At 40.2% G+C, this 14147-nt stretch overlaps 1 protein-coding gene across 1 annotated transcript in view; it reads left to right on the top strand.

Annotated features, from left to right (window-relative positions):
* The first annotated feature begins 11026 nt into the window (after nucleotides 1-11026).
* ITGB8 (integrin subunit beta 8) overlaps nucleotides 11027-14147 on the top strand; it is a 100961-nt gene continuing 97840 nt past the window's right edge. Inside the window, exon 1 of the mRNA XM_060108301.1 lies at nucleotides 11027-11159. Within this exon, the coding sequence (XP_059964284.1) occupies nucleotides 11033-11159 (127 nt within the window). The 5' untranslated portion in view covers nucleotides 11027-11032. The remainder of the gene's footprint in view (nucleotides 11160-14147) is intronic.

Here is a 14147-nt window from a genome sequence, read left to right as displayed (position 1 = left end):
GAAAGCATTTCCTCTAAGATCAGGAACAAGACAAGGATGCCCACTCTAGCCACTTTTATTCAACATAGTTTTGGAAGTCCTAGCCACAGTAATCAGATAAGAAAAAGAAATAAAAGGAATCCAAATTGGAAAAGAAGAAGTAGAACTGACACTGTTTGCAGATGACATGATACTAAACATAGAAAACCCTAAAGATGCTTCCAGAAAACTACTAGAGCTCACCAATGAATTCAGTAAATTTGCAGGATACAAAAGTAATATACAGAAACCGGTTGCATTTCTACACACTAACAACAAAAGATGAGAAAGAGGAATTAAGGAAACTATCCCATTTACCCTCACATCAAAAAGAATAAAATACCTAGGAATAAACCTACCTAAGGAGGCAAAAGTCCTGTACTCAGAAAACTACAAGACACTGATGAAAGAAACTGAACATGACACAATCAGCTAGAAAGATATACCATGTTCTTGGATTGGAAGAATCAATATTGTGAAACTGAGTACACTACCCAAGGCAATCTACAGATTCAACGCAATCCCTATCAAATTACCAATAGCATTTTTACAGAACTAGAACAAAATTTTTTAAATTTGTATGGAAACACAAAGGACCCCAAATAGCCAAAGTAACCTTTAGGAAGGATAACAAGTGTAGATTTGTATTTTGGAAGGAAAACTCTCATAGCACTGTGGCAATGAGATGGCTGGGAGTTCAAGATAAGGATGAGAAAAGCCTGAACTAAGGCAGCAGTAAAGAAATAAAATAGGAAGGAAAAGACTGAAGACACTTCACTATGGTGGGATTAATAAAATTTGTTAACTAATGAAAGACAGGGGTTATGCAGTACATATCTTTAAGAGAGAACAGTAATACCTAGGACACACCTAAAATCATGATAATATTCTTTGCTACTTTAGCTTTAAAAAGCATTCGTCTAGTGACCAAAATATTGTTTGTATTTGTTGTTGTTGTTGTGATTTCTATCATACTGAAGTGTGTATCTTTATAAATAATTTTATTATATTTCTGAATCTTTAGGGGGCTAATTTTCCAGATATAAAATTAGTGTTTCAGATGTTTTAAAGATTTATTACATGCTGTCAACAGATTGTAAGAAAGTTTGAGCCAATTTACCATTCTAAGATTAATGAGTTCCTATTTCACCCTTCCATTGTTAGATTAAGTATTGTCATTTAAAAATTCTTTGAGCATTTAATGGGTAAAAATGGCATCTCAGTTTTTTAATTAGTATTTTTTGGATAGCTGATGGCACTGAACTGCCATGTTTTTAAGCATTTGTATTTCCTATCCTTGAATCATATGCTGATGCTTTCTGCATATATTTATCTATTGTAGACTAAATGTTTTCTTATCCATTTGTATGGACATATTCTGTGTTAAGTATTTTTACTCTTTTTTGACATATTTATAAATACCTAAGTTTTAAAGAAATCGTATCAGATTTGATCTGTTCTTTTGAAATTGGATACATTATTTTTACATTTAGAAAGAACTTTTATTACCAACACCAGAAAATAATTATATGTATATAGTTTTGAAGTTTTACACTAAGCTCTTTAATCCATCATTAATGCATTTTGGTATAAAGTAAGTTTCTAGTACAAAATAGGTAAGTAACAGGATATATTCTACAGCCCATGGACATATAGCCATTATTTTGTAATAGCTTTAAATGGAGTATAATATGTAAAAATATTGAATCACTATGGTGTACACATGAAACTAATATAATACTGTAAATCAACTATACTTAAAGAAAAAAAGAAAAAAAGGCTTAGTTACAGATGGAAAAATAAAAATAAAATAAATTTCAAATTCATATTGGTCGTTTTCCAAATAACTCACATTGTCCCATCACTATTTATTAAATTTTTTATTCTCTCTACATTGATATTCAAAGCATATATTATGTTATATTAAATCATCATTGATAGTAGAACCTACATCTGAGCTATTCTATTTACCAACTCAGTCATCTTTTTTTTATTATTATATATTACTTGCAAATCAGATTATAATATCTTTGAGAAAAGGGACTGGGTTTTACTAGTGCTTGTATTTTCCATAGGACCTATCACTTTACACATAGTAAACATTCAATAAATATTGACATATCTATTAAATGAATGTTTAAATTGAATATCCTGTGCCTAATTTACAAAGAATTTCCTCACCATGTTAAAAGGTCACATTCTTCAAGGTGAAACATGAAGTAATTTTGAAATTGGAGAACAGGGCTGAGAATGGAAGCATTCCAAGTATAAAAATGCCATGTGAATTTGATTAGAATAATTTAAATTTTGTAGTGACTTCATTCTCCAGAGGCGATGTGATCATGAGAAAATACTGAGAGAGAGAATTTTAGTCGTGGGCTTACTCTGAATTACTGAAGTTCAGAAAGCCCTTTAGCTGTATAGTGATGTGAAAATCAGTCCACATACCACCATGGCTCAACAGATGAACTATGTCAGTGGTGAAATGTTGTCTTTACAATGTCTGCTGATACCTTTATTTGGGAGAACCAGCTGTGGATCCTTAACATTGTTATACATTTAGAGTACTGAGCAATAAAGCAATGATATTTAAAACATATTACATATTCATTTCCCCTCCTAAGTATAAGTTTAAACATGCTAAATTTTAAATAAAAGGCAGTATTAAGTATGTTGTCCCTGTCATGTACAAATATGTGAAGCTTTCATATAGTTAGTTATCTGTCAAACTATACAGGATGACTTCAGGCTGAAAAGATTGCGGAACAATCTTTTTGATTAAGGAGACATAAAACTAGGCTGTCATAAAGAATGCTAGGATTACAGGCTTCTATATAAAGACACGCTCACTACATCTATTAATGTGGGTAAAGAATTGTATAGCCACCAGAAAAGGAAAGTTATGTATTCAGCAAAACCAAAGATATTTGATGTTATTTTTATGACAATATGCAAGTCTTGAAATAAGTATTTATGCATTTTCAATGTTGTTTACATTGTGAAATTAAAGTAACCTAAATTACCATCCCCAAAACCCTTATGATAATGTATGGTGAATTCTAACATGTTTCATTCTCCTTTGATTCTCATAATAATCTTACTTAGTAGTGTGTGTGTGTGTGTGTGTGTGTGTGTGTGTGTGTGTATGTTAATAGACTTTACTTTTTTTTTTTTTTTCTTTTTGCGGTATGCGGGCCTCTCACTGTTGTGGCCTCTCCCGTTGCGGAGCACAGGCTCCGGATGCGCAGGCCCAGCGGCCATGGCTCACGGGCCCAGCCGCTCCGCGGCATATGGGATCCTCCCAGACCGGGGCACGAACCCGTATCCCCTGCATCGGCAGGCGGACTCTCAACCACTGCGCCACCAGGGAGGCCCCTAGACTTTACTTTTTATAGTAGTTTTACATTCCCAGCAAAATTGATGGAAAAGTACAGAGTTCTCTTTTGCTCCCTACCCTCCCATATTTTGCTTCCCCCACTATCAAAATCCCACACCACAGCAGTATGCTTAAAGCAATGGATGAACCTACACTGACATACCATTATCACCCAAAGTCCATAGTTTACATTAGAGTTCACTCTGGATGTTGTACATTCTATGGGTTTTAACAGTTGTACAATGACATATATCCACCACTGCAGTATTATACAGAGTAGTTTCACTGCTCTAAAATTCTCCTGTGCTCCATCAATTTACCCTTTCCTCCCCTCTTAACCTGGCAACCATCTTTTTCCCGTCTGTACTTTTGCCTTTTCTAGAATATCATATAGTTGGAATCGTAAAGTATGTAGCCTTTTCGCATTGCCTTCTTTTATTTAGCAACATACGTTTAAGGTTTCGCCAGGTCTTTTCATGGCTTGATAGCTCAGTTCTTTTTAGTGCTGAATAATATTCCATTGTCTGGATGTACCCCCTTGTATTTATCCATTCACCTCCTGAAGGACATCCTGGTTGCTTCCAACTTTTAGCAATTATAAATAAAGCTGCTGTAAACGTCCCAAGTGCAGATTTTTGTGTGGAGATAAGTTTTCAACTCCTTTTGGTAAATACCAAAGAGTGCAAGTGATGGATTATATGGTAACAGTATGTTTAGTTTTGTAAGAAATCACCAAACTCTTCTAAAATGGCTGTACCATTTTGCATTCCCCCCAATACTTAGTGAGGGTTTCTGTTGCTCCACATCCTCACCAGCACTGGGTAGTGTCAGTGTTTGGGATTTTGGCCATTCTAATAGAAGTGTAGTAGTATCTTGTTTTAATTTTCAATTTTGGTAGCTATTTTAATTTTATCACTGTATAAATGAATAAACTCAATCTCAGGGAAGTTAAATAGCTTGCTCATGATTCTACAGCTACTAAGTAGCAGATTAAAAATTCGTTTGTACAGATTCCAAAGCCCTTGTGATTTTTATTCTGCAGGTTGCCTTACAGTTAAACAAGAATAAAATTCAAATTCACACACAGAGAACACCATAGAGTAGTTTCCAGGCTCATTATTACTTATTTTAGTTTAGGTTCCTCTAGAAGAGGACCCTGAGACAACAAAGTATCAGGGAACAGTGGAGAAAGGAAGGAGGGAAAGGCAGTGAATGAAGGATGTTTGAATACAGTTATCCCTGTGGGCAACTGCAGCTTACTCCTACAGGGAACCTAGGGAAATAGTGCTCAGTATTACTCAAAATATAGTGTGTGACAGAATCAGTCCTTGAACTGTTTAAGACGCACCCAGGAAAAAGAATATATAAAAAGTAAAAGTAAGTACTTAGAAACTTCAATAACAACTTGACGTTTTTGTAACATCCATTTTTCTTTTTTTTTCTTTTTTAAATTTATTTTATTTTATCATTCATTTTTGTCCGCATTGGGTCTTTGTTGCTATGCGTGGGCTTTCTCTAGTTGCGGCGAGCGGGGGCTACTCTTCATTGTGGTGCACAGGCTTCTCATTGTGGTGGCTTCTCTTGTTGCGGAGCATGGGCTCTAGGCATGTGGGCTTCAGTAGTTGTGGGACACAGGCTCAGTAGCTGTGGCATGCGGGCTTAGTTGCTCCATGGCATGTGGGATCTTCCTGGACCACGGCTTGAACCCGTGTCCCCTGCATTGGCAGGCGGATTCTTAACCACTGTGCCACCAGGGAAGCCCCAACATCCATTTTTCTAATAATTTGTTTTATTTTTTTCCAATCCATGATGCACTGAAAATGAAAAACTGGTCCAAAAATAGTTTGAGAAGCACTAATATGGAACACAAGGCCCAAACTGATTCCTTTCAAGGAGCAAGGGAGCTGGGGTATTTATACCTCACTTCCCATCAGGTCAGCCCTTGGTTGAGACAGTGTCCAGAAGTGTTCATTTCCCAGCACTTCTGCCTGGGTGGAATGAAGCGGTATGCCCAGAGGGACACATGAATGTCAACAGTACTGTCTACTACAAACTTTGTCAATGAAAAATTTCACTAAGCTAATTAATCTAAACATCATCATATCTCTATAATCATACTGATAATGAGTTAAAGGCTAAATAAGCATTAATTTGCTACATGCTATATATAGAAGGATAACAGAAAGCTAGAATTTGACTAGGCACAGATAAAATATTTCATTCAAAAGCACCCATGAAAATAACTAATACTGCCAACCAAAGCATTGGTTAGTGGGTAGGGTAGCTAAATTAAAGCTGCATCATTACCTAAAATTCAACTGTAATGCAAAGCAGTAGTCCATGGAATTCAGGATATGTGAGTAATGAGCATCTGTCACTTTAGAGGGCTTCCTTCATCAACCTAAGACAATTTTGTGTCATCTTGTTGGAAAATAGTATTTTATTTTCCACTAAGGAAGCCAAAGGCAAGAGCTCCTCCTTCCTTCTCTCCACTCCCAGAAAGCCAGGGGACTGGCATGTGACGAAAGTTCTGAAAATTAGATATTCTCAACCAGGATTCTGAATCTTAAGCAAGTGGTCCAGAGATGAAAGGATGATTAGAGAGCATTCTTATTTTTTGGAGACTTACTGCTACTGCTTACGCCTTCCTTGGTTTCTGGCCTTATTTAATCCTGGTCTCTCAGCCTCCTGCTAATTCTGTGAGCTCCCAATTTCCTTCCAATAGTTTCCTTTTTTTACTTATGACAGTTACAGTCTGACTCTTACTTGAAACCAAAAGTCATCACTGATATGAGGTGGTGGTGAAGAATCAGAGCTCTGATTCATGCTTGCTCAGTAATTCTCTTGAAGAAGTGAGGTCAGTCTCTTCATCAACCTGGTTTTTAGTTTCCACATTTCTACAGTAGTATTAGTTCAGCAGTGTGCTTTATGTAAAATTAGTCTGTGAGATGTTCTCTGAATAAAGGATTCTTCCTTTGGAGAATCCAATTGCATGTTAGCCTATTTAAGTTCCTAAAAAATTCTCCAGCAAAGGATTTAACTTAACTTTAACCCAGCATTTCCTAAACTTAATCATGGAAGTCTTATATCTGAAAATATTAACATCTCACACAGTTATTCATCCATAGAATACCTTGGAAAGAGGCATTGGCTCCAGCAGTTCATTTTTCTTTGACTTGGCACCTGACACTGGAGTTTATCACTAAGCACACATGAGGCCTTTGAGGAGTCTCTGCATTAATCCATTATGGCAGGAGTTCTTAAACCACAGTACATAAAGAAGTATTTGAGAAGTTTGTAAGAATGCATATTGCTGGGCATCACACCAGATCTACAAATTCAGAATCTCCTGGAATAGAGTAAGGAATCACTCTACAGGTGACTATGTTGTAGGCAGTCCTCAGTTCACAGTATGAGGAACACTACTTTCTGTAAAGGACCTCCTGAACCTCCTGATGGCTTACATTTTTTATCATTGGAAGAATCTTGAAGTCATAGTCATAATACTATATCCCACTGGCTTGATCATTCAGATCATTCATCTCCTAAAAGCTGTAGATGAAGCAAGTTTGTAGACAACTTGTGAACATCAGCTTAAAACCTCTGAATAAAACTTTGAAAATCTCTGATCCAACTTCAGGAAGATACAATATTAAAATGTGAATATGGTTTTAGCTGTAACTATGGGGTCAATAATTTGGATAAAATCTACTTAAAGGTTGAACACACACTAAAAGGAGCAGTCAGTCTCTCAGATGTCTCTCTCACTCTTGTTAACCGTCTATAGCTTATTCATTTCTCACCATAAACTATTAGTGAGAAATCAAGGTTAAAGGAGTAGTAAGTGAGAAACTTAATTCATCCAATTTTATGACTTATTAGCAACTAAAAGATTCTGATGATAGGAAGCCTGAAATGAATACCTAAAATGTTATTTTTAGACTATCTGTGAATTTCATTTGCTCTCATTAACACAAATGATGAAAAATCACCTGTCAGAAATTTCAAAGCAAGACAGCAGAACATGAAAGGAACATAAATTACTCAAGTCACCATCTTCTGGAACATTTTTTCTCTGTTAGAATTCCTCAGGTAATATATGAAGAGAATAATACTACATTTCTTCACAATATCCTGTACAGTTTCTTACAGGAAAAAGGACGAGTTGTGGTGACATTTTTTTTGTTGTTGTTGGAAACAAGCAAACTTTTTGCTCCTGGGCCACTAGTTATATTTACTGTAAGAAACCCTTACAGATGATTTGCAAGATTCAGCAGAATTCCCTTTTGTCTTTACAGCCCCAAATGTACAGGTAATTTGTTAGTAAATAATTTGCAAGGATCATAGTCTCACAGCTGCAATATTCTCTTATTTTATTTTGATAATCAGAATTATAACCTCTTTGCAACTGGGGAGTGACAATATATGGAGGTGTGCTTATTCTTCAACATCTCCATAAAACTGGTATACTGACATATATTTGCATGGGCTTCATATAACACAACACAGAATTCTTTCTTTCCAAAGGGCTTCAAAATTTACAAGCTTACCGATTTACAAGCTTTGTTTTATTCCTCTTGCTACACAGTTGTTTTGGCTTAGTATATAGAATATATCAACATCTAACAATATAGAGTTTAAAAAATTTGTACATACCTTATCATATTTCACAAAGTTACTTTCATTATTTGCATAAATTTATTTTATTTAATATTGTAACTTCCATTTACATTTCCAACACTAAGAATGAGAGTTTAAAATGTCATGAAACTCTGATGTGATAATCACTCAACAATGCAGAGGGTACTTACACATACATCCTTATAGGGATTATGGATTGACCTTTTTTCTTTATTGTAGCACTGCACTGTCTCAAGGGTGGCTGCATTCCTTAGGGTTGTGAACTAATCTCTGGAGAATACACATGCTGCCTCACTGAAGAGTCACTAATCAAAGCTTGAATATGTTCCTTCTGTGTTCACATTTCAAATCCTCATCCCCACTCCAGCCATTTTTCAGGATCCTTCCTTTAAGACCACCGAAAGCAAAACTATAGCTGTTCAAACTTGGAACTAAGGAAAGAAAATAAAAAATGAAGCTGGGCTGGATTTAATTCTATGTAGAGTGCATTGCCAAGAGTGGAATTACATTTACAAGCATCAGTTTTTTCAGGTTTGGGTCATTCATTTGGTCTCTCAAAAGGACCTGCTTTGTAGATCCAGGGCACTTGTAATTTTCCAGCTGCGTTCCTGGTTTGCTTAGCTAATCCTGTGGGCCCCAATGTGCAGTCCACACCTGGAAAGGGGGAGTTTTTAATGTCGTGGTTTATTAACCAGGTACTTTCCATTCACTCAGTTAACAATTAGAAAACAGAAAGAAAGAAAAAAAAAGCGAGAAAGCTTCCTACTTGTTTTTTTACTCCAAATATGGAGATGGAAACTATTAAACAAATACGGAGGGAAACTCCCGCATATTTCACCTTGACCTGGCTGGAATGCTCTGATGCCTGTAAGAGGCGGTGCTCTATGAAAGAGATCGGGCAGGCTGCTAGTGGAAAAATGAGAGGTCAGACTTTACCACGGGGAACCTCTCCTGCCCCTAGAGGAAAGAGAACCATCAGCCTGTGTCTCAGATTGGAAACAGCGCCTTGTTTTCAATCCGGGGGACTGGGTTCCCTCCCTCGGCCTAACGTCGTAGGAATGGGACCCAATAAGGCGCGCGGCTTCCCCGACAGTTGCCGGGCTTAACACCCGCTCCAGGCTTGAACCGAAATTTCAACAGGCAGAACGGCCCTCCCACCTCCTCTCCTAAGTCTCACTCTTCTGCTCCGCCGCCCTTTGTAACTTCTTTGTTCCGTTTATTTGGAAGGAAGGTGACGCTTAAGGTCAAAAGATCCACCGTGACTGGCAAAAGCCCAGAGCCACCACCAGACCCTGGGAAGAGCAGGGCTGTCCACCTCAGGGCTGAGGCTCCGAGTGGAGAAAGAGCCGTGAGAAATTTCAGCTGCAACTCCGGGTACAGCCCCTGCGGACCGGCCCAACTCTCCAAGGGTTGGGGAGACGCCGAACAGTCTTGGGGTGGGGCAAAGGGTGAGCTCCGAGCTCTGCCAGCAAAGTGGGCAGTGCGCACCAGCGGAACAGAGGGTGTTGGGGGCGGGGAGAGGTGCCTGGACTCCACGTAGTCTGTGGCAGCTGCCGAGCAGTGAGTATCTCCCAACAAAGGAACGCGCAGCTTCGGGGTCAGAGGCTGGGGTTTGCGCACAGCTGCCACTCTTGCTGAGCTAGTCTCCGCGCCACCTAGGCGAGCGTTGGGATGTAGGGATTCGGAGAGGAGGGGGAAAGAGAACACGGTGTGAGATTCCTGCTGCGCAGCTACGCATCAGGAGTTCTTGTGAACGATGGGAATGGCAACTCTCAGAGCCAAGGGGAAGAAAAAGAGCTGGAGTGAGCAAAACAAAGAGCGAGTGTGGGCCGCGGTGACTTCATGCCTCACCAATGTCCCGCCCACGCTGCTCCGAGCTGTTGCTGCAGCCCGAGCCTCCGCCGCGCCTGCGGGCGGCCGCGGCAAGGAACTCTGTAGCGTGGGGCGGTTTCCTAGCAACTCGCAGCCCGAAAGCGCCTAGCTACCCGCACTTTGGGAGCCCCAACCCTCCTCCCCACCCCAGCCGGGGGCCGGGGCAGGACCATTCCTCCCCCGCCCCTCGCCAGCCTCGCCTCCTTCTCATCATCTCCGGGGTGCATCCCAGAGCGCGACAGCTGTCCCGGCTCCGGACGGCGGGACGCCTGAGCAGCACACTGGGGCCAAAAGGACGAGGGCACGAAGCACCCGCCCCCGTGAATCCAGGCTCCTGCACCCCTGGGGGACCTCTCCTCCTGCGCTCGCGGCCGTGCGCTCCACTCCCGGTCAAGCAGGGAGCTGCGATGCTTCACTCAGTGTCCGCGGGCGCCGGCGGGGGCTTCTAGGGCGCTCCGGGGCCGCCTCCCCCGGCTGCTGGCACATCAAGCTTCCTCCCTCGCCAACCAGGACGCTGCCACTTCGACTTTGCCCGCTGCTCAGCTGACGAGGCTGCAAAGTTGCAATTAAGTGAAGTTGGCTTCCCTGCCCACCTGTGGAAGAAGCTCGACCTCATTGATGCGCCATCGACTTTTTTCCCCTTCGGCCTCGCCAGCGTCCCCTCCCACAGATGCAGCATCACTCACTGAATGTACATTAGGCTGGTTTTTCCCCCCAGCTTCGGGCTTTGTTTGGGTTTGATTGTGTTTGGCTCTTCGCTAAGCTGATTTATGCAGCAGAAGCCCCATCGGCTGGAGAGAGACAAAAGCTCTTTTCTTTGTCCCAGAGCGGGCTGCGGAGCCTTTGCTCGCGTCGCCGCCCCGGGCCATTGGCCGTCAGAGGAGGTGCTTCTCGCGGAGATCGCGGGACCGGCCGTGCGGAGCTGGGAGGGCCGCAGGGGCCCTGAAATGCCGAGCTGTGCCCAGGCCGCCGTACCTGCATCGTTTGCTCCGAGCCGCAGGGTCCGCCTGCCGGGCCTGCTGGAAACGTCCTAGCAACACTTGGCACTTCGCGCCCGGGAGCGCGAGCGCGCATCCGGTTAGCAGCCAGGCGGCGGGCGCGGTGCAGTAAGGGCTGCTTTGCATTATGTGCCGCTCGGCCCTGGCTTTTTTTACTGCCACATTAGTCTGCCTGCAAAACTGCAGGCCAGGTCCTGCCCCATTCCTCCGGGCGGCCTGGGTGTTTTCAGTTGTTCTTGGACTGGGCCAAAGTGGTAAGTTGTTTTGTTTTCTTCTGTTTTCTTCCCTTCCTCAAAGGTCTTGGGCTGTCACGAAGAGCATCTCGGCCAGGTAAGCGGCCCGGTGACAGCCTCCATCTGCGGAGAACTTCAGAAGGGTGGGCGTGTGGCGCCGTTCTCTATTGCAGGTGGCCCGAGGGAGGCCAGGTATCAAGCGTTTCCTCCCTAGAGGGACAGCAATAACTGATTACCTGAGGAGACCCTGTGTGCTGCTGAGGGAGGCAGTAATAGAATGGAAATTTGGGAGGGTGGTGGGCCGTATTTAAAGAAGCCCGTTTAGGGGTTCTGCCCCGTCCTTGAAGGCATTCTCCTTGAAGGCATCCTTGAAGATGCTCCCCATCTTTCTAATATGTGGGTCCACTAACCCCTAGCTTGCATTTGATTCAAGCCTGAGGATAAACTGGTATGAGAGTGAGCATTCTGTTTTTGAGTCCATGAAAGAAAAGGATAGCTGCACACGTTTCCTCTACCATAGTGCTCAGCTTGAATGACTTAAACATATATGAAGAATATTCTCGCTTTAAGTCACTGTTTTTTCAGCTCAAGAAACAATTCCTAGCTAACTGATCCCTCAGTGAGATCAATCCTTGAGACCGAGACCCTGAGACAGAACCCTAGAGCAGGATTGACAACTTTCAGTCCAGGCAAGCCACTTTTGTCAGAACGACCTGATTTGGAGAGGATACTTCTTTATAAAGGATATTGTCCCCTCATTTTACAAATCACAAAGAGAAGCTCAAGTCAAATAGTGTATGAAAAGGTGCTTTGGCACTTCTGAATTAGATGCAAATTTAAGGTGGCAGTACTGGATTGTTAGCAAACAGTAAGACATAAAGTAAGTGATAATAATAATTATGAATTTAGGATGAGTTCTTATTGGGATTAAATGTAGGCCAAATATTTATTTTTGCCAATGCAATGATTATTGCCATACTTTTTGGAACATGTTTACTTTATCTGTGTTTGGTCATTGAGACAAATTCTATTAGAGCCTTTCTCTGGCCTCTCCTGTTGAAGGAGAGTTGTAATTGTTCTGTATACTAAAATGTTCTCCTATGCTTTGAATTGATGAGCCAAATTTCTGCCTGGAGCTAATTAAAACCATCAAGTCATAACCTTATAGATAAGGGTTTATAATGGAAACATGCTAGCTTCACTTATTGGTTGCATACACAGCTGTCTAATATTTGTTTCCAAAGAAGATTTATCCAACTGTGTGAAATGAGAGCAGTTAGAGTTAATTTTTATCTTGTGGCTCTTTTTTGGCTTATTAGTTGATTTCAAAATAAGTGAAACTTAAGGCAAAGAAAAAGTAACATTATCAATTATCGGTTAAGTGACACCACTGAGCATAACTCCATCCTGTGTTAATAAGTGACAAAGTATTTTTCTGGATTTAGTAAATACATACACACGCACATACACTAGTAAGATGACCAAAACTTGTGTCAACAGAGTATATTTTGTTCCCAATACTTAGGCAAGAGAAAAAGTGCTACTTGCCCCCAGATTTTGCTAGTAATTGTGAGTTTTTTAAAAATATTCATTGTGTTTGTAAAGATTAGTCAAGTTCTCATGTAAGAGCATTGTATTTCCATCCAGTGACTGTAGCTGATTTGAAGCAAATATTATGAATGAGCTCTCTTGCACCTGCAGTTGTGAAAAGGGAATGCTTATCTGAAATCAGAACAAGGCATCCTTTTCCCAGTCTCTGTCAATATACAAAGATTTCTGATGTATACTGGTTTGCACTGCAGTTAAAAACATGCAAAATATTTAAATTATAGCCAGTACAACTCAGAAAATTAGAGATCAGCGTAAACTGTTGTACTTTTGTGATATAGCTACAAGTCTCAAATTATATGTCTTCACAGTACAAATTAGATGCTTAAAGCAGAATAGGAATTTAGGTATCAGTTACAAAGGAAATCTTGTTCCCTTGCTCAGTAGTTTACACCAAGGAAATGTTGAGGGCAATAAAGCCATACAAAAGAAACCATAAACAGCACAACTTTGGGTTTAATTTTTGAAGTAGAATTTACAAGTCCCAAATACATAGTGGACTTTTAATAACAAATATATCGTGAGAAAGGGGGATGTTATTAATAAAATCTGAACATTATTCTGATCTAGAAAAAAAATTATTGGAGTTTGTTTTTCAACTTTCCTTGGTGGAAATTACCGACAATCAGAGAAACACTAACACTATAAAATGGTTAATGAGTAACTGGAAAACACTAGAGAATACCTAATGGTTAATATTTGAAGAGCTAATGTAGTAACACTGCTGTTTCTACATTTGCTAGTTTTGAAAGGCTAAAAACATTTTTAACCTAAATTTTTATATAGCAATATAAGAGTGACAAATTTCAGAAACTACCATTTCTTTTTGGAAAGTGGTAACTATTGCGCTGAAATTTCACCTTCTGTACATAATCAACTATTTATTCTGTTACATAACAATCAACTGGATTAGCATTGTTTTGTAAGTGTAGTATATTACCTCAGAACATGTTTTATAGAATAAGTTTCAGAATTCTTTATGCTTACCTAAAGCGAGAGGATATTTAAGAGAACCAACGCTTCATTTTTAAAAATCCAGTTTTCCAAATTATTTGCACAATAAGCATCCAAATTAATTCTATCTTAGAGCAACTGAGATACTTTCCGATAAAAAAGCTTGTACTGTATATGAAAAGGCTATGTTTGTGCTGTATATTTTCAAATCATACCAGCAAAGTAGGTGACATGATTTGAAAAATGCCATAAAAATTCCTGTGCCCCCAAACAGTTCTTTCACCTGTTACCAAATTATCCAAATTTTCACCATTTAATGGATTTCTTTGGATTAAGCATGGTATTGACGCTATGTTTCTTCTAATTTTTAACTTTATATTACGGACATTTTCAAACACACAAAGAAGAAGGAAGAATGGTGTAAGGAATCACCACAGACCCATCACC

Source organism: Mesoplodon densirostris, chromosome 9 (assembly GCF_025265405.1).
Source record: "Mesoplodon densirostris isolate mMesDen1 chromosome 9, mMesDen1 primary haplotype, whole genome shotgun sequence".
NCBI lineage: Eukaryota > Metazoa > Chordata > Mammalia > Artiodactyla > Ziphiidae > Mesoplodon > Mesoplodon densirostris.
This window is presented reverse-complemented; position numbering and strand designations above follow the sequence as displayed.